This window comes from Eurytemora carolleeae, unplaced genomic scaffold (assembly GCF_000591075.1).
Source record: "Eurytemora carolleeae unplaced genomic scaffold, Eaff_2.0 scaffold829, whole genome shotgun sequence".
In the NCBI taxonomy this organism is placed as follows: Eukaryota; Metazoa; Arthropoda; class Copepoda; order Calanoida; family Temoridae; genus Eurytemora; species Eurytemora carolleeae.
The window spans coordinates 74,628-95,744 of record NW_019396759.1 but is presented as its reverse complement, the minus strand read 5'-3'; the positions used below and the strand labels follow the sequence as shown (position 1 = coordinate 95,744).

The 21,117-nt window shown below is 32.9% G+C and overlaps 2 protein-coding genes across 5 annotated transcripts; both read left to right on the top strand.

The window, feature by feature from the left end:
• The first annotated feature begins 1,059 nt into the window (after positions 1 to 1,059).
• LOC111708310 (uncharacterized) lies at positions 1,060 to 6,467 on the top strand. 2 transcript variants are annotated; one of them, XM_023481644.1, is made up of 10 exons: positions 1,060 to 1,165; positions 1,855 to 1,944; positions 2,237 to 2,293; positions 2,681 to 2,837; positions 3,877 to 4,000; positions 4,300 to 5,189; positions 5,253 to 5,300; positions 5,358 to 5,408; positions 5,714 to 5,783; positions 6,293 to 6,467. In XM_023481644.1, exons 1-10 carry the CDS (start codon positions 1,118 to 1,120, stop codon positions 6,387 to 6,389), a joined length of 1,632 nt encoding a protein of 543 aa, XP_023337412.1. In that variant the 5' UTR covers positions 1,060 to 1,117; the 3' UTR covers positions 6,390 to 6,467. The 2 variants fall into 2 exon arrangements, with proteins under 2 accessions (XP_023337412.1, XP_023337413.1); XM_023481645.1 differs by lacking the exons at positions 1,060 to 1,165; positions 1,855 to 1,944; positions 2,237 to 2,293 and adding an exon at positions 2,585 to 2,619 and having other exon boundaries at positions 2,680 to 2,837.
• A 4,505-nt stretch (positions 6,468 to 10,972) lies between these two features.
• LOC111708307 (uncharacterized) lies at positions 10,973 to 14,919 on the top strand. Of its 3 annotated transcripts, XM_023481640.1 has the most exons (9): positions 10,973 to 11,113; positions 11,430 to 11,450; positions 11,687 to 11,852; positions 12,471 to 12,588; positions 12,663 to 13,558; positions 13,616 to 13,663; positions 13,732 to 13,782; positions 14,265 to 14,334; positions 14,677 to 14,919. In XM_023481640.1, the coding sequence occupies exons 1-9, from the start codon at positions 11,066 to 11,068 to the stop codon at positions 14,753 to 14,755; spliced, it is 1,497 nt and encodes a 498-aa protein (XP_023337408.1). In that variant the 5' UTR covers positions 10,973 to 11,065; the 3' UTR covers positions 14,756 to 14,919. The 3 variants fall into 3 exon arrangements, with proteins under 3 accessions (XP_023337408.1, XP_023337409.1, XP_023337410.1); XM_023481641.1 differs by lacking the exon at positions 11,430 to 11,450; XM_023481642.1 differs by lacking the exons at positions 13,732 to 13,782; positions 14,265 to 14,334; positions 14,677 to 14,919 and having other exon boundaries at positions 13,604 to 13,662.
• Positions 14,920 to 21,117: the final 6,198 nt, after the last annotated feature.

Sequence of the window (21,117 nt, the reverse complement as noted above, 5' to 3'; positions counted from 1 at the left end):
TTATCCTTTTATTTTTATTGTTCTAGTTCAATTATCAACTTGTGATGTTATATATAAAACGTTCCAGAGGCTGTATATGTGAATTAAAGTTTTTGTTAACCCTATTCCTGCTGGGGGGGGGGGTCAAGTTGACCCCCCCCTGTTGAAATTTTTTTACTTCTCTTACATACCCAAAGCCCTCCCTTTAGGCCTAAAACCGGGCTTTAATTCTAACTGCCTGAGTCCTCAGGCAAACTGCCTGAATGACTGTTTTTGCCTGTAACAAACTAAATCTTTGTTTTGACCCATTTTCACTTGTCAGATTTTGATAAACTTTAGCTTTTTGGAAAGTCTATGACATAAGGAAACGGATTGCACAAGTTTTGCGAAAAAAAAATTGCAATTTTTTTGCAAACAACCTGTCAAAGGAAATTTGCACATTTTTAGTTTTTTTTGATTGAAAATCAGGTTATTTAAAATTTTGCAAAAATTTTTGCATATTTGCAATGGCATGATCAAGGGCTTTTCAAAAATGTATAATTTTTCATTTTTTGGACAAATTTTGTTTGCAAACATTTTCACTATTTAACTGGATTTTGCGATAAAAATTCAATTTTTGCAAATTTGCAGATTCTAAAAGTACAGCACAAGAGCTTTCTTATTATGTATCATTTGTCATATTTGGACATAAAACATGGGATTTAGAGAGGGTGGGGGTCAAATTGACCCCCCCCCCCAGCATATCCTGGTTTTTAAGTACCCCAGCAGGGATAGGGTTAATAAATAATGATACAAAAATAAGTTTTATATACAGTGAGTCTTTTGAAGTTTTGCAAAATTTCAACAAATATCATTTTGAATACAAAAAGTTACTTTTTGAAGAAGGGCTAAAAAGCACCAGTCTTTTTTCAGTCTGTTAGTTAGTTTTCCTTGTTAGATGATTTTTTTTTCAAAATATGAACTGACATTTGTTACCTTGTTTAAGTGCAAAATGTATGTTCAACAAAATGAATTTTATTACATTCTTAAAATTTCTTTAGCTAAACATCAATCAAGATTCAGCAAAGGAATATTGCTGTGATATACAATCCATGCTATTTATAAAGATCAGAAGCATGTAATCTAAACATTGCATGTTATGATTGTTTCGTTATCAGTTGTATTCCTTGCTGCTTCTGTAATATTGGTAAGTGTAGACAAATCCACTGATCTTGATCAACAAAAGGATTTTTATTTGTTTATTTAATCTTTTATTTCTCTTTCATCTACTTATTTACCTTGTACACAAATATGAATGTGTGAGCAGACAAAATTAAAGCAACTAGAGGTAGGTTAAGCAAGATTCTGTAATTAAACAGAAGTGTTTGTAAATTAACAGGAAATTCCATTAACACACAAAAAAAGAAGAGACAAACTTCAAAAATTTATGCAATGTTGTGCTGTTAAAACTGGGAACTCCATTATTGGCTTTTAAATTTCAGGACGGAAACACCATGTATTATTCAAAAATTTATAGCAAATTTTATTTTCTAATTTTAATTTACATGATTTGCAAGAAAAAAGCACAATTTTATATTTTTATGTAATTTTTGTGAGTTCTCCTATTTTACTTTTTTTAAAGCTCTCAGCTTTCTAGAGTAAAGCCAATAATGGACTCTAAGTGCAAAAGATTTAATGTGTAGGAAAGATATGAAATAATAGTTTTTTGAATGTGTGAGTTTATTTGAATTACAACTGACCAATTAGCATCAGTAAAGGCAGATAATCAATATTTTTTAAAAACAACCAGCCTCTGAATGAAATTTAAAGTTGATAAGTTTCAAGCCCTGGTGCTAAATCTTATCCATTTGACTAGTCTCAAGTATTTTTTTTAAGGATGAGTATGATTATGAATGTGATGATTATGCAGTAGATGAGGTGGATTATGATAATGAACAGAAGCTTCCTGAAAGCAATTCATTTCAGGTTAAGAGCTAACAGTACCTAATTTTTTAAAAAATTTTTACAATGCCATGAAAAATGTGGCATGGCTGGTTAGACTGAACATAACAGATTACACAACCAAAATATACATTTAAAATGAGATTACAACCTGTAATTTCTAACAATAAACATGTTTTGTAATAGTCTGAAAAATGAGATCTAATTACACTAAATGAACTAAATAGATAATTGAGTTATTACAATAAATGGAACCCATACAGTGGTTGTTATTTAGTCAATATCAATTGCTTTCAATTTAAAAAAAAATTCTCAGGATTCCAACATCTATGTTGGAAACAATCCAAATGAAATAGAAGGAAATTCAGCTGAGGTATGTAGCATACTTGTATCCTAATTCCATGAACACCTGATCCATTCAGGGTTCAGTCATGTGGTCATTGGGCTAATCAGTAAATGGAAATATTAACTTCTACTGAAAGTATAGTGGTTGAGTTGGAGCTTTTTTAGTCACTATCAAGTGTTTCTAATTGTAAGTTTTAAATTTTTTGCATTTTCATCTATGATGAAAACAAACACATTGAGGTAAAATGAAATTAATCCAGGTACATCTAATTGGAGCTTTTTCTAGTCAATATCAATTGTTTATTGATTTAAAGTTTTCATTGAAATGATTGAAATGGAAGGAAATTCATCTATTTTTTATATAATATCAATTGATATTGATTTCAAGTTTATTTGTTTTATTAAACATTCTCAGGATTCTTATATCTATGATGAAAACATACCGACTGAAGTTGATGGAGATTCATCTGGATTACGTCTAGTTGGAGGTTCAAGGGCAAACACTTCCCAATTGCCTTTTGTTGTCGGATTTTCATTAGCTGTAGGTGAAACAGACTTCACTTCTTGCACAGGTGGGTATCATCACATTCTATAGTGTTAGGTGAGTTGATAAAACGGGCCAGATTTTTCTCAAAAATTGTCATTTCTTTATTAATAAGCTGTTCTTTCTGCTTATTTCCAATAACCAATTTATAATTCTTTTAACCGTCTATGTCCCAACTTAATATTTTTCAAATTATTTTTTTCAAATTTTCAATTTTTTTTAGAAATGTTCCCTGAGGAACAGAACTATTTTTATTTTTTTCATACAATGCATAGTTTTAGAAATAGGGGCAGGGGTCGATATTGACCACTTCGTCAACACAGGATTGTAAAATGGCTTAAATCGACCGCTCCGGAACAAAGCAAAGTTTGTAATTTTTTCTATTAAAAGTAAATCTATCTACAGTTAAACATTGAAAACAGCTTGTTTGTAGTTCAAATATCTTATCCCTCCCTTCCTATCCAATCCATCCCTTCTTTACCATCCCACCCATCCCTTCCCATCCCTACCTTCTTATTATCATTATCAATGAGAATATAAAGAACAATGCAGTTTATATTATTCTGATACTTGGGGAAGCCATCTATTTTGCCCTTCTGTTATGGGCCCCACATGTGCAAAGCAGTCGATAACAACCGCTCAAAAAGCTGCCAAAATGATACTAAAACAATAATTGTAACCATTAAAATGTAAATTATATAAAAAGTAATTACTTTTGACATATCACGAAAATGTTAAATTTGTAAAAAAGTGGAGGGGGTCTCACATTTTTGTTGTATCCTCTCAATACATATCAAGATCTTCATTGAATAAAAACAAAAACAAGCAAAAATATGCTTGAACTTGGTTTCTGGGTTCTCAAGTTACGCAAAACTTTAAAAAACAAATTAATTTGTATACTGAAAAGGGGGTAATGGGTGACTAAAGTGAGCTGTCAATATCAACTGCTTCGTACATAGATGGTTAATTCATTGCTGGGAATTTCTGTTAACTTTCAATTTCCATTTGTTGAATTAACTTAGCCCAAACATTATATTAGTTTAAAATTTAAATAAATGCTAATTTAGGGTCACTTATTTCAAAAGACTGGATAGTCAGTGCAGCCCATTGTATTTTATTCTTGGTTGACACAAAGGACCTGAAGGCATGTGTGGAGGAGACTGCAAATGGGCAACCTTTCACAAACCCCAAGTTAGTTAAGTTTTGACAAGACTGAAGAAGCAATGCAGTTTCTCATTATTTATATCAAGGTTCCAAGTCCTCCATATCAGCAGTTTTAAAAACAATTTTATCCTATTATTGAATTGAAACTGCCTATGGCCAGTTTAAATTTAAATTCAAATCCTTTCTTTATCTTTCAGTACACATGCATTCAATAAATACACTTTAGCAATGATTATTAGCTAAAATCAATTTTAAAAAACAGATCTTGTTCTTTCAAATACAGATAAAATTGTATTGTTACAGTAAAAGTTTAAATAAAATTTCAGAACGCAAGGAAAAGTAAAGTGTGTGATTACAGAGGCAGAAGACATACACATATATCCAATTGAACCTAAGGTTTTTGCATATATTGGTATATCTAATGTCAATGAAGTGGCAGATGTTTCTAAAGGAGAAAAGCTTCCAATAGAATATGTTGTACGCCATAAGAATAGTTACAGAGGGGGTGGAAGCTATGGTACATTTGGAGGGTATGATATCACTGTACTCAGATTAGCTTCACCAACTAATACAGAACCAGCCTGTCTTCCGTCTGGTGACTTCATAGACTCAAGATTAGGAACTGGCTTTGACAACATTCAAAATGTTATGCTTGCAGGGTTTGGAAGGTATTACAGGTCTCCTTGTATGACAGATGATCTTGGTCCATCTCTAAACCATTACTGTGTTGAAGACTCTGAATGTAATACGGATGTAAATCCTCCTGTGACTGAAGAATGCCAAAAGCTTTTCACTGATAATCCTGAAATTGAAAATGAGTTCAGCGACACAGATTTGTATAAAATAACCATAAGGGACTTGCAATTTGATTGTTTCCGCACAACATCATTTAAGGAAGAATCAAAAGGATGGTGCCCTGTCACAGATGATGCTTCGACCATTGGAAGAATACAATCAACAGACTCTTGGGGGTTTTGTGGAAAAGATTGTTTTCTAAGGGAAGGGGAAAATATTGAGCCTGACAGTTCAGTGTTAAGAATTAAGGAGGGCATTGACATCCTTTCTAATGAAATGTGTAATAAGTTCTTGTTAGCTTCTTTTTCAACTGTAATTCCTAAACACCAGCCAGAGATTTTGTGCATTGGTTACTACAAAAAGAAAAGAATTAGGACCTACCAACTCTTAGCTGATGGAAAGGTTAGGAGAGGAAAATTTGGTAGGTGTAAACTTTTAAAAACTCTCATAAAAACCACAATTTTAATAACAATGTATTTTTTAGAATATTACCGTTATGTTACATCTGCTGGTACTTGCAATGGGGATTCAGGTTTAAAACTTAAGGATAAATAATTAATATTTAAACACTGTATTACTTATATCTTAGGTGGTCCAGTTTTTATAAGAGATGAAAAAACTGGAAAATTTGTAGTTCTAGGTGAGTTGATGTTATTTTGATGTTATCATTTGATATTATCATATTATCTTTTGATATTTTCGGTTTTAACTAAATTTAAAGGCTATTTTTTTTCCTTGCAGAAAACTAGCTATACATACTGCTTATTAGGCAGAAATAATTTCTGTATCAACAAAAAAGTAATAGTAAGAAAAGTTAGATTTATGGTGAAATATTTAGAGTAGATAAAACATGGATAAGTGATGTGTACACCATGTTAAACAAGCCCAAAACATTAATATCTGTGAAATTAATCCATTTTAATATTAAATTAAATTAATATGCAGGGGCTGTCAGCGGTGGAAGAGGTTTACTATCAAATTGTGGGGGAATAAACAATCCAACACATTATTCAAGGTATAACAGTTTATAGTTTTCTAATGACTTTACAATCTTCAGAAATTTCTTACTAACCTCCAGCTGAATGTTATAAATTATATTTATGACATACTAGTTGAAGGGCCTGGCGTTGCCCGTGGGAAAAAAAAATAAAACCCCCGGCCACCCCTGAGTGTCCACAAAAAAATTCAGCCCAATCTGTCCAGCCATTTGGCTGGCTATAAGCAACATATATATATATTTATGAAGGTCTTATTTTATTATATGGATAATATAAAAAGTAATGTTCCATTAACAAAGTTGTCTTCATAAAAATGTACATTTTTCAACAGAAAAAAATTGTTTAAATAATCTTTTGGGAAATAACGTTGCTGCTTTTATTCTTGAATTTTGGAACATTTAATACTGTTAATTACAGTTTTCTAAAATCTAGGTTTTTGACTTTACTTGAATTCTGAGAACCTTGGTGGCCTCAAATACTCTTAACCTACCAAAGACGTAAATTTATGCAGTTATCTATTTATTAGATTTAGTAAGCTGGTTGATTGGATAATATCTGCTGTTGGTGCAGACTCAGAAGACTTATGCATCATTGGAAATTCATCACAATCGTTAAAAAATTAGTTATATTTGACATGAAACCTTTTACTGCTCTTAAATTCTATTATGTTTATTTAATAAATCTACATGAATATCAAACAACTTGTATGCAATGTCAGTTTAATTCTTACTTAATCTGTTAAACAGTGCAAGGGTGGAAAAATATTTTGGGTTGTGGCCAATCATGTTTTAGGTGCAATATACTAATCTGATAAAAAAATATGCAAGATTATAATTTTAAAAAAGAGCATTGTTTATTTAATAGGATTAAATACCCCTCCTTAGACAAGCTACCCCCCTCCCCCCCTGATTTATGTAAAAGTTCATTAATTAAATCAACCCCCACCACCAATCTTAAGGAATACAAATTTTCTTAAAACATTCTTTAAAAAGTGAATATTTGCAAATAATCTTTCCTCCATCTCATGATCTTAGTTTGTTTCCCCTTTGTCAATTTGACAGTTCATTTTTAATTTTTTTTTAAATAATCATTTTTGTTTGCTTATTTTCTTGTGGTGGAAATATATTTTCAATAAAATGTGGAACTAAAATCTTCTTTATTTTCTCTACAGAGGTTTGGTTCATCACCATCACCAAACTTAAATCTACCTGAACCCTGATGGATCCTATAAATTCCTTGAAAAGTAACTACTATAGGTTTGGTCAGAACCGCAACAAGCATAAATATTTAGACAATGATTAAGAAAATGTTATTTATTTAGTTTTGAGAAACTAACGACAAAACAAATTATTTAGATTTTTATAAAAAATGATGATCATAAGTAATCTTTAGTAAAAATCACCGGAAACATTAGTGATAATAAACATGGCTATCAAAAACATGATATCACAAGGATGAAAATTGGAGAAAAAGAAGAGTAGCGCAGAAAATGATGTTAAGCAAGAACTTTGACAGGGTGTTTGAACATGTGTGAGCAAGCTGTTTAACTGCTTTGACCATCATCTATTTTAACTTATATACAATTTGGAAAAAATATTAAATGTTAAAAAAATTAGTAATGGCTATGGAAAAAATGTAAAACCCTTTGATGAAGAATCTTTATCACAATTATGAAAATTAAATCAGAATAAGTCACCAAAAAGTCTAGAAAAGATGTTTGGTTTTTTTTTATTAGATAGATATTGATCTTTTCATCCCAGTGGGTTAACTGAACTACAGTGAAACCCTTAATAACGAATACATCCAAAGAATTTATCAAATGTCTTCTTGACAATTTTTCAATGAGTTTTATACTATATTGCGTAAATTTCAGTATTTTCGAAAATAAATAAATAGCCATGAATATGTGGAAACAGTTTTAAAGAGTTCCATATAATCATTTCATTAAAAAACTAAATATCTGCAACATTCCATTATCAGAAAGCAAAGAATACAACATTTGATGAATTCTTTCGATGTATTCGTTATTAAAGGTTTCACTGTATGAAGATTGGAAACAATATAAATAAACATTTTCTATAATTTTAGCATATCTTGATTTCAGAAATAGCTGAAAAAATTAACTTCCTCAAAGGTGGTTTGCAATGTCTGTTATTTTGTTCAATCATATGAAATTCCGTGCTCAATTATCTGGCCCTTAAAATTCTGAATTTGTCATTGCAAAGTCAGAATGTCAGAAGGAAATCAAGAATAAACATTTAACAATATATACATGTCTAATAATTTCCATAATATTCAGTTTTATTTTCATTTTAACAGTTTAAAAATAGGAAAATCTGTTTTACTTATAGTTTTATGGTAACTGTATTTGCATTTTTATATAAAGATTTAATTGCCAAATACATTATTCTAGACTAATGAGCATTGTGTCATGGAAATAAATATTTGGAAAATGCTAAACCTTGCTAAATGGTAACTTGTTTGATAGTACATTTTTGTGTGTGTAAATAATGAAAAATAGTACAGTACAGTACAGCATCACAGCTAACAAAAATAGTTATTTGTTCTAAAAATGAGAAGAAAAAAACTATGCAATAAATAGTTCATACGGTTTCATCACCTTCTCAAAATAAAACGCAAAGACAAACCACATTACTGCAAAACATTTCTTATAAATCAAAAACAATAATAAACAAAAATAAATGTATCAAGAAACAAAATACGTAAGATTTCTCCATCTAATGAGTCACAGAAGTTTGTAGTAAGATTTTGACTCTTCTGTAGATCACCAGAGGGAATTCATTTTCACTGGAGGGGTTTGAAAAAATGGTTTTTACAATTTAAAACTTTATGCAGGGTAATTTACATTCCACTTGAGGGATTCAGATATCTTTCCAGGGGGGTTATAATTCCGATGGAGGGATTCTGATATTCTACCTAGGGGGTTATAATTCCACTGGAGGGATTCAGATACCTTTCCAGGGGGTTTATAATTCCACTGGAGGGATTCACTTATCCTTCTTAGGCGTTTGTACTTCCACTGGAGGGATTCAGATATTTTTCCTAGGGGTTTATAATTCCACTGGAGGGATTCTGTTTTCCTTCCTAGGGGGTTTAAATTTCACAAGAGGGATTAAGAAATCATTCCAGGGGGTTTATAATTCCACTGGAGGGATTCAGACATCTTTCCATTGTGTCTGTAAATCCAATGGAGTGATTCAGATATCCTTCATAGGGGTTTATAATTCCTCTTGAGGGATTCAGATATCCTTCCTGGGGGTGTATAATTCCACTGGAGGGATTCAGATATCTTTCCAGAGGGTCTATAATTCCACTGGAGTGATTTAGATATCTTTCCAAGGGGTTTATAATTCCACTGGAGGGATTCAGACATCTTTCCATTTGGTCTGTAAATCCAATGATCTGATTCAGATATCCTTTCTAGGGGTTTATAATTACACTGCAGGGATTGAGAATCTTTCCATTGGGCCTGTAAATCCAATGGAGTGATTCAGATATCCTTCCTAGGGGTTTATAATTCCACTGGATGGATTCAGATATCTATTTAGGGGGTTTAAAAATCCACTGGAGGGATTCAGATATCTATCTAGGGGGTTTAAAATTCCACTGGAGGGATTCAGAAATATTTCCAGGGGTTTAAAATTCCACTTGAGGGATTCATATATCCCTCCTAGGGGTTTATAATTCCACTGGAGGGATTCAGACATCTTTCCATTTGGTCTGTAATTCCAATGGAGTGATTCAGATATCCTTCATAATAGGGGTTTATAATTCCTCTTGAGGGATTCAGATATCCTTCCTGGGGGTGTCTAATTCCAGTGGAGGGATTCAGATATCTTTTCAGAGGGTCTACAATTCCACTGGAGTGATTTAGATATCTTTCCAAGGGGTTTATAATTCCACTGGAGGGATTCAGACATCTTTCCATTGGGTCTGTAAATCCAATGGTCTGATCAGATATCTTTCCTAGGGGTTTATAATTACACTGGAGGAATTGAGACATCTTTCCATTGGGGCTGTAAATCCACTGGAGGGATTCAGATATCCTTCCTGGGGGGTTTATAATTCCACTAGAGGGATTCACATATCCTTCCTGGGGGGTTATATATCTTTCCAGTGTGTTTATTCCTCTGTAGGGACTCGCATATCTTTCCATGGGTGTTTATAAACCCCCATGGAAAGATTTTTGAATCCCTCCTGTGGATTTTTAAACTCCCTAGATAGATATCTGAATCCATCCAATGGAATTATAAACCCATAGGAAGGATTTCTGAATCCCTCTAGTGGAATTATAAACCCCTAGGAAGGATTTATTAATCCCTCCAGTGAAATTATAAACCCCCAGGAAGGATATATGAATCTCTCCAGTGGATTTATAAACACGTTGGATGGATATCTGAATCCCTCCAGTGTAATTATGAACCCCCAGGAAAGATATCTGAATCCCTCCATTGGAATTATAAGCCCCCTGGAAAGATATCTGAATCCCTCCTGTGGAATTATAAGCCCCCTGGAAAGATATCTGAATCCCTCCAGTGTAATTATAAACCCCCAGGAAAGATATCTGAATCCCTCCAGTGGAATTATAAACCCCTAGGAAGATTAACTGAATTGCCCTATTGGAATTATAACCCCCCAGGATGGACATCTGAATCCCTCCAGTAGAATTATAAACCCCCAGGAAAGATATCTGAATCCCTCCAATGGAATTATAAACCCCTAGGAAGATTAACTGAATCGCTCTATTGGAATTATAACCCCCCAGGAAGGATATCTGAATCCCTCCAGTGGAATTATAAACCCCAAGGAAGGAGAACTGAATCCCTCCAGTCAAATTATAACCCCCCAGGAAAGATATCTGAATGGAATGTAAATCACCATGCGTAAAGTTTTAAATTGTTAAAAGCATTATTTTAACCCCTCCAGTGAAAATAAAATCCCTCTGCTCTGATGGTCTCCAGTAGAATCAAAATCCTTACAATGAACTTCTTTGAGTCCCATCTATTATTAATTTTCAATGTAAAATAAATAATTTATAAATTAATTAAAGATGATAATATTAAAGAAATACATATTTCACTAAGGAAAAAACTGTTTCAGCACCCCTTTCCAAGCTGCTTGTAATAATTTCAATGAATAGATTAGATTTGTTTTATTTATAGTCATAACCTGTCTTTAGCTCAAACATCAATCAGATTATCAAAGGCTAAAAACATGTAGATAAACAATCCAAACTAACAATAAAGATCACTTGCACAAATTCAAAACAATTCATGTTATGATTGTTTCATTGTCAGTGATTTTCCTAGCTGCTGGAGTAATAACGGTAAGTGTTGATATCACTCTGACAACAAACAAAATTAACTTTTTTATTGTAAATTTTTTACAGCTTAGATGCATCTTAATTGTAAATATAATTGTAAGACTGGGATCACTTTGGATTTTTATCCATAATAAATAATAATAATAATCCCTAGACTTTAAAGCTTGTGTAGCATTTGTTTTAAATAACCTTGCTGCCTATTTTACAAATTCAGCATTAACATCATTCTTAAATTTCATTCTAACAAATCTTTCCCCAAATTGTTTAACCGTTAATGTCCTATTTATATTGTTATTGGTTCTCACAGTTGCATATGTAGGTTTTCACACTGATCAAATATGTAAGGCAAACATAGTAAAAGTACTTAATATTAAATAAGCCTCTATAGGAAAAATTATTATTGCAAATTAGCTATATTTTAAATTTGCCTATTTGGCAATGATTCCTCCGAAAGTAGGATGTTAAGTTTTTAGTGTCCCTACGGGACATTTTCTAAACTCAAGCAAAGACAAAAATAACTGAATGGTGTTGTCAATATAATTTCGGTTTTGACAGTTCTGAAGCTATGTTAATAAGGATGAGTTTGCTTATGTGTATGATGAAAATGCAGCAGATGAGGCAGTTAATGATGAAGGACTGAGACTGGTTGGTGCTACAAGAGGGAATGTGGACAGCATTCCATTTTTAGTTGCTTACAATCCTGCAGTCTTTAACTATAGTTTGCGTTTCACAACTTGTACAGGTGAAAAAAGGGCATGTGCAATATGCTATGTACATCTCTAAATTCTAAATGAATATTGTATTGTATTGAGTATCATTTAAAGGGAATCTATGCCTTTTAGAAAATACACAAAATATACACTAACTTTGGGAGTCAAGAGCATAACCTAGTCAATCTCAGATAAAAATTTAATGATTAGCAAGACATGGTTGAACCATAAAGACTTTGTTCAATCACTTAGTGGTTGAAGCAATTGAACATCATGCAGTTCAACTACTTCTTGCTATTAATAAATTTGGTCCATGCCCAATGATGACTCAGACAGGATATATCATTTACTATTAAACATCCTTTAATCCACTTTCTTTAACAAGGGTAATGAGGTGGATGTTTCCTTCCTCATTTATTCTTTGTTGCTCCATATGTTTATGATTATTTAAGATTCCTACTGGTATCAATGGTTGCCTGCTAATGATAGTGCATGTTAATTATGATGTCCAATTGTTAACAATGTATGATCCTGATCATGCTGATTGTTAATAATTTTTAACAGTTGTGGGTGAAATGAGCTTTGATGAAAGAGTTCATAGAGGGTGTGTTTTATATCTATAGACAGGCAAAATATATGTTTGAATTTAGGTTCTCTGATAACACCCACAATAATACTGAGTGCAGCCCATTGTATACTTAATGTTGTTGACACTCAAGACATTGAAAAATGTTTAAATCTAAGCAGAACATCAACATTTTCTAACAAGTAAGCAGCTTAGTTAAGTTTTATTTATCTTCAGATTCTTGAAAAAAACACTTTTCACAACTCTAAACCTCCAGGTTCAATGGAAGGGTGAGATGCACTTATACTGCAGATGATAATATAAAAATAGAATTGATAAATCCAACTGGTGTAGCCTATCTTGGTGTAAACAATGTCAACAGCTACGAGGATGTCAAATTAGGGCAGTCTATAGAGATAGATTACATAATACGCCATAAACATAGTTACCGGGGTGGAGGGTCATATGGAACCTATGGTGGATTTGATATAACACTTCTACATTTAACAATTTCAGCTTTCCAAACTCCCGCTTGTCTTCCTGGTATCAGGTTCAAAGATTCAGGGATTGGGCCTGGATATAATATCAATATAAATGCAAGCTTAGCTGGATATGGAGCATACTACAGAGCTTCTGATTACTGTCTTACAGATGCCCTTGGACCTTCAAGATATCATTACTGTCGATCAAACACTAATTGTTTAACTAAAAGTGCTCCTCCACAAAACTCAAAGTGTGAGGAATTCTTCTCAAGGCAGCAAACAGTTTATAAAATGCCTGATAATGTCTACAAAATTGCTATCAAGATCAATAATACTGAGGAAAACTGTTATAGAGCTTCATCTGGCATAGTAGGTTCATATGGTTGGTGTGATGTAGATACGGATGCAAATACGCTTGGAGTCTTGAAAAATGCTAAATCTTGGGGATTCTGTAGTGAAGATTGTTTCTTAAGAAACAACCTAACTGACTTAGAGCCAGATTTTGATGTATTGCGAAGAATTGATCAAGTTGATATATTAGATGATCACACTTGTGTAGAGTTCTTAAACACAGCACTTCGAAATGCTGCTGTTTCTTTCCGTCCAGAAATACTTTGCATTGGAAAACTGGGTTCTAGTATAACTGAAAAGTATACTAAAAAAGATACTACCTTTTCTCATATTGGGTCAGGTAACATTAAAACATTGATGAATCTTTAACTAAATGTTTGTACAGATTAATTCCTAGATCTGTCATTCTTTGTAACATCAGTAGGGCCATGTTCCGGAGATTCAGGTGTGTATTCTTGTTTGCTTTTTAATCATTAAATTTTTTAAATTTAACTCCAATTGTTTTGTTTTCAGGAGGACCTGTTTATGTGAAAGACATTAAATCTGGAAGATTTGTGGTTTTAGGTTTATACATTTTTTCTTATTTTTGATAATTAATATTGTTGTCTTTTAGACCTCTCATTGAGGCAAACTCCCTGCCTCTGTTTAATAACAACAGATTTTCAGAAGAGAATAATAGTTTATATCTCATAAGAATCTAAATTGACTGTAAGCATAATTTCATGTAACCCTCCATGCAAAGATGTCAAAGCCCTTTTCACAACTGCACCCTTAAAAGCTACGTCTGAAATTATATATCATTGTTTATAATTCTAAAACGGATTATTTTCAATTGTGGATTCTCTTCAAAATCAACTTGCACATTTCTACTTAAAGAAAACATATGGAAATTATTAGACTTTAACACGGGTTTCATGGGTACTATTGTAAATCGGGATTTGTCATCTTTGCATGGAGGGTTACTTGACCTTATGTCTAGGGTTTTAACTGTTTCAATAATATATTTGTTGTTCATAGAAATGACATACTCCCTACTTAATTATTAGGGACAGTTAGCGGAGGGCATGGGGAGCTTGGTAGGTGCGGAGGAATAAATAATCCTACTCATTATGTCAGGTAAAACTTAATTAATCAAATACCAGACTCAGAAAATATTTTTTTATTTTTTCTAAATGCCTGATACACAAAACCTTACCCTTAACATCCAACAATAATTGATTTTTCTATCTTGAAAAAAAATCTGTCTATTTCCTTCCTTGGCTGTAATTCACATATCCGCAGGTATCTTTTTAGAAATACCACAGTTAATGATTGTTAAATAAAAGGGTCCTGTAGTGTATATGGGCATGTAATTCTTCAAATGGCAGTTCATTTGAGACGTTTTCACTTGCAGTCCCTGTATGTAGAGTATAAACCTCATAATGGCTGAACCTTTTAAATTTAAATTTAAATTTTTAGGATGAAAAGTTTAGCTTCCTGGATCCAGCTGGTACTGGGAGATGAAAAAACAAACATTTGTTGGGTTGGGAATGAGTAAATTCAGAGTCTGAGAAAAAATCATGATCATTGGAGTACTATTGGAGGCCCCCATGGAGCTCTTGGATGAGACCCCCAGATTCTTGTAGGAGACCCCCAGATTTTCATTAAAGACCCTCCGATTTTTATTGGAGACCCCCAGATTTTCATTTGAGACCCCCAGATTTTCATTGGAAACCCCCAGATTTTCATTGGAGACCCCCAGATTTTCATTGGAGTCCCTCCAATTTTCATTGGAGACCCCCAGATTTTCATTTGAGACCCCCAGATTTTCATTGGAAACCCCCAGATTTGTATTAAAGACCCCAAGATTTTCATTAAATACCCCCAGATTTTTATTGGACACCCCCAGACTTTCATTGGAGACCCCCAGATTTTCATTTGAGACCTCCAGATTTTCATTGGAGACCCCAAGATTTTCATTGGAGACCCCCAGATTTTCATTAGAGACCCCAAGATTTTCATGGGAGACCGCCAGATTCGTATTAAAGACCCCCAGATTTTCATTGGAGATCCCCAGATTTTTATTAACCCCCACATTTTCATTGAAGACCCCAAGATGTTCATTGGAGACCACAGATTTTCCCCATGGGGATCTCCAATAGTACTCCAATGCTGACATTTTTTCCCCAGACTCGTTAAATCCTGCACTAAGCCAATTTTAAATTAAAATTATTTTTTTTACATTGAAAACCAGAAAACTGTAGAATAGTAGATTTGATGTTGTTGCAAAGCATATAGTTTTACCAATAACCTATTAAATCAGTTATTAAGTGAAACGGGTCTGTTTACACTGCTTAATTGCTGTGTCTCATGTTTATTGTACTAATAAAAGTCATAACTTGAGTCTAAAAGTTGTCGTCTTATTCCAGAGTTTTCTGGTTCTTACTGTACGTAAATACCATGTAAAAGTAAATCATTAATTGAAATGTGTTATCCTATTAAAGAAACTGAAGTTTTTACTTTGATTGACCTTCATTTGCATGAAGAGGGGCTCACCGATTTACAACAGTACCCTTTGAGCCTTTATTTTAGCAATAATGTGAAAGATGTTTTTTTTAGTTGAAAAGGTGTCAATCGTACACCCCATCCAATCCCTATCAATAAAGTTAATTACGTTTACGTCCCATTAAAAAGTTGTAATATGCATTATTTATAATATAAACTGCTTCTAAAAAATTTAATTTTTCAATGTTTGAACAGATAAACGTATATAAATTCTCAAACTGCAATTTCCAAAAGTGCAAGGTTAATTTAAACCAATGATTATAATTTAAATGGATTTTGAGTGTACAGTGTCCGAATTTAGTTAATTGAAGCCGCGTCTTAAATCATCCAAAAACCGGTTTCAATTGAGCGCCGGCTTAAATCTTGAAAACTGAATACAATTTTAAGTGGAACCAACAATATTTGAGCCGCGGCTCAAATTTAGGCCGCGGCTCAATTTCTTCAAATTCGGCCTCAGATAGTATAGATGAATCGCATTTAGTTGGGACTGAAAGATGTTGGTAATTTTTCAAATCCAATTGTCATCGTTATTGTTGCTGAAATTAATTCTAACGTCATGTCCATCTGTTCTTTAAGCCTATGATTATTAACCAAGCTTTGTCTAGCCCATCTAATGTAAGGGTTTTGGTTGTAAAAGTTATAAAATTACACTTTTCAGGCATGTACAATGTACAATGTACATTACCCAAATACCTGGTAACAATTTTTTTAAATAACAACTAAAGTCATGTTGGTTCGTTGTTAACTTTAAAGTATTTACAAATATTTCAATAACGTCCGTTTCTTATCGGAACTTTGCACAGCCCTATATACATATATATGGTGAGAGGTTCCCTATGAAATTGCAAGATCTGACAGTGGGTTTATTAACCTGACACATCTCTGGCCTAAAGGTCAAGTGTACAAACCAAAAATCCGCAAAAATTCTTGCAAAAATCTGCAAAATGAGTTTTTAGTAAATTCTCATGTCAATCATAATGAAAGAGTCTGGACAAATACATGACTCAAGAAAAACTACTTTGCAAAATTTGCACTAGTTTTTATTTAACTTAAATCATACCTCCTCTTTCCCCCCCCCCCAATTCTTTTTATTTTTAACAGTCCGTTGCCATTTCTGCTCTTTTATTAATATTTTGTATTTTTCTTTTATCCCTTATAATTTGTAGTATAATTTCTGTTTCTGTTTTGTAATGAAATTAACAATTTTCATAACTAATGATTTATAATCTATAAAGTCATGAACCCTGATGGTCTGAAGTGAACTATGTGCTTTTTTCTCTTAATTCCATATTCTTCAAACCAATTATACTTAAGTCAACCCTAATTTATTTAAATCCCTGTTAAAAAATTCAGGAATTCAATACATTTTAAATAGATACTACATTCCTGGGTTGTGTATATATTATACGTAGATTTACGTCTTAACCCTTTAAAGAATTTGGGAATAATGATGAAGTTCAGTTGTCGGTAGCAAATTTAAGAAGAAGAAGAAGAAGAAGAAGAAGAAGAAGAAGAAGAAGAAGAAGAAGAAGAACAACAACAACAACAACAACAACAACAACAACGACAACAAGAAGAAGAAGAAGAAGAAGAAGAAGAAGAAGAAGAAGAAGAACAACAACAACAACAACAACAACAACAACAACGACAACAACAACAACAACAACAACAACAACAACAACAACAACAACAACAGGAACTAGAAGAAGAAGAACAACAACAACAAGAACAAGAACAAGAAGAACAAGAACAAGAACAAGAACAAGAACAAGAACAAGAACAAGAACAAGAACAAGAACAAGAACAAGAACAAGAACAAGAACAAGAACAATGACAATAACAAGAACAAGAACGAGAACAAGAACAAGAACAAGAACGAGAACAAGAACAAGAACAAGAACAAGAACAATGACAATAACAAGAACAAGAACGAAAACAAGAACAAGAACAAGAACAAGAACAGTAACAAGAACAAGAACAAGAACAAGAACAAGAACAATGACAATAACAAGAACAAGAACAATGACAATAACAAGAACAAGAACGAGAACAAGAACAAGAATACTGTTTGTTATAAGATTAAAGGAAGAAGTATTGACCTGTAAATATGATAATAAATACTCAAAACTATTTTCCTTCAACAAAGTGGAGTTCAAAATATTTAGTATTTTAAATATTTATTAAGCATGATTTAATGTAGATAGGTGACTAGCACTGCTGTGACGTCTTTTTCTGTCGCTGCTGCATTTCAGAGGGCACTTAAGTGAATCGGACATGCCAATTTTATTGCATATAGAGTCTCTTAAAATTACGTTTGTAGACTATTTATAGCACACACATATATATCGTAAACTAAATAACGCTTTTACATTCAAATATTGTGGAATACAAGGTTATAATGCAAGGAAAGTTAATTGCAGTTGCGTATACTCTGCGTAGATATTGAACCCAGTTCTCTCTGGTTTGATGATTCACATAATAGTTTCCTATAACCAGAAAATTTCATAGATTTTTTTTGTGAAAGATGGATCCCATGTCAGGCTGTGACATCCATCTTGTGTTTACATTACCGCCCAGAGACAGTACACTGCAGTACAAAAGATTTGAACACATCTGAAGTAACTTTCCTTGCATTATAACCTTGGTGGAATATGACTTTTAAACTCAAGTTATAATTTTAAATAGTCAAGTATACATGAACACAGGAAAAACCAACTGTGAATCGAATTAATTGAATGGACACATTATGCTTTAATATTCTCTTTCTCTTGTCTTCAGTATTATACATTTTTAAGTATATTGTGTAATTACCTTAAATGTATGTGTATATTGTATATGTAAATGTTTATATATCTATTTATATAAAGTAGTTATCTCTGTTCATATGTTTGTTTGGATGTCGGATCAGAACTCATAAACCCCTGGACCTATTTCCCTAAAAATTTTATTAACAAACTTGGGAGAACCATGGGATTCTAAGTTGAGTGGGGCAAAAAATAGATAAAATCGTAATTTAAGACTAAGTGCGGGTAAACAGCTGGAGTAACTGTGGTCTATGAGTATGCTGGGCAACGCTGGGTTCCCAAGCTAATGTATGATAAAGAATGTATGATAAAGAATGTATATATCGTATTGTTTTCTTCACTTCTCCATAAAAGTTCTTGTTAACCCTTAGAGATGAACAGGTCAACACTAGTAAATTCAACGATATTCAGGGGTAAAAATTTACGTTAAAATAAAAATCAAAAATTTAAAATTCCAGTTTTTTAAGAATGGATAAATTTTTTTAAAAAATATTTTACATTTTTTCAGATATATTCATTCCTGAAAAATGATTGGTTTGAGAATTATAAATACCTTGCATTCTAGATATACCGTATAGAAGCCATGTTGGTATGCTAGCAGATATTTCATGCTTTAACCATTCATGCCCCCCCCTCATCATAATATACAGGGTGTCCTAAAATCCATATTATCCTACAGGGTGTCCTAAAAATCCATAATATCCTACAGGGTGTCAGGAAATCCATGAAATCCTACAGGGTGTCCTGATATCCATATCATCCTACAAGGTGTCAGGAAATCCATATTATCCAACAGGGTGTCCTGAAATCTATGAAATCCTACAGGGTGTCCAGAAATACATATCATCCTACAGGGTGTCCTCAAATCAATCTCAGAAACTATCTATTTTTAAAAATTTCCCGGCTGCATATGAAATTCAACTCCTTTAAAACCATCAAATATATCGTACTGAACCTGTTATGCTTTAATGATCAATTTGTAACGCTTTATATTACACATGTGTATGCGATTTCATTAGCGCCTGAACCAATCAGGGTTAAGTCGTGTGTTTGTTGTCTATTCTGAACCAACAGAAAATGCATGACGGTAACATCTATCTTTCTATTTATCTCATTATCCAATTAGAGATTTGAATCCTTATATCGGGGCTAAACAGTAAATTGAAATATTTACTTCTACTGAAACTAATACAGTGATTAAAGTGATACAAATAAACCGAAATGGATCGAAAGTGAAGTTCCATTAAACCATTAATTCCAAATCACCTCAGAATTAAACTATTTTAAAATTAATTAGTTTAAGATTTATTAATTTCTAGATTCCTCATGGATGACGTAATGTTGTCGATACAATAGAAAAAGAGAATCGAGTCTTCGTCACAAGCTCTGAATTTGTAATCCCAATATCTTTGAAACCCAATTTCATAGACTTTAGATATTTCAATCAATGAATTCTGAAAGATCAAATAAGATTGCAAAGAAATAGTGATTAGAAAATTGAAGTTTGTGTCAAAGACTCAATTCTAAAATCTTGAACAAAATCAAGGTTATAATGCAAGGAAAGTTAATTGCAGTCGCGTATGCTCTGTGTACATATTGAAACCAGTTCTCTCTGGGCGGAATTTGAAACAAGAATAGATGCAACAATGTTCGTTTAGTATCCGAGGAGGATAAAAGCATTAAATTTGGATAATTTTGATAATTCACATAATGGTTTCCTATGACCCCAAAATTTCATTGATTTTTTATGTGAAAGATGGATCCCATGTCAGGCTGTGATATCCGACTTGTGTTTACATTTCCGCCCAAAGACAGTACACTGCATTACAAAAGATAGGCCCACCTCTGAAATAATGTTCCTTGCATTACAACCTTGAACAAGTATTTTTGAAACATCTTTGAACTCTTGCAAACTGCATACTCAGATATGAAATTAGACACACTGTTGACCTCTGTAAGTATATTTTTCTAGCTAACAAGCTTTCATTGGAGAAGATGCCATATTCATACATTTTTACAAAATAATAGTCAATAATTAATTTCCCCTTGAGATAGACTGTAAAGAATAAATAAAAAAATATACAAACTGTGTTGGATGAAATATGATAATTTATTAAAAAATAAAAAAAGGTCAATTAATTATCTTTTACAGTTTCCATTTCGGACTCAATTTCATGAACCATGTTGTGTTTACCTATGTAACGTAAATTCTATAATTTATGTTAATAGACCTTGCAGCTGCTAGCTAATTAAGGGATACATGGGGATACAGGGATACAGGATACAGGAATACAGGGAAACAGGGATACAGGGATACAGGGATACAGGGATACAGGGATACAGGGATACAGGGATACAGGGATACAGGGATACAGGGATACAGGGATACAGGATACATGAATACAGGGATACAGGATACAGGAATACAGGGATACAGGCGTACAGGGATACAGGGATACAGGTATACAGGGATACAGGGATACAGGGATACAGGGATACAGGGATACAGGGATACAGGGATACAGGGATACAGGGATACAGGGATACAGGG

Excerpts from the sequence above, each read along its gene's own strand:
- LOC111708310 (XM_023481644.1), top strand. The coding sequence starts at position 1,118 with ATGATTGTTTCGTTATCAGTTGTATTCCTTGCTGCTTCTGTAATATTG. Across the intron at positions 4,001-4,299 it reads CAACCTTTCACAAACCCCAA|AACGCAAGGAAAAGTAAAGT; the intron begins GTTAGTTAAGTT and ends ATAAAATTTCAG. Across the intron at positions 5,301-5,357 it reads TACTTGCAATGGGGATTCAG|GTGGTCCAGTTTTTATAAGA; the intron begins GTTTAAAACTTA and ends CTTATATCTTAG.
- LOC111708307 (XM_023481640.1), top strand. The coding sequence starts at position 11,066 with ATGATTGTTTCATTGTCAGTGATTTTCCTAGCTGCTGGAGTAATAACG. Across the intron at positions 11,114-11,429 it reads TAGCTGCTGGAGTAATAACG|GTTTTCACACTGATCAAATA; the intron begins GTAAGTGTTGAT and ends TTGCATATGTAG. Across the intron at positions 14,335-14,676 it reads AATCCTACTCATTATGTCAG|GATGAAAAGTTTAGCTTCCT; the intron begins GTAAAACTTAAT and ends TTAAATTTTTAG.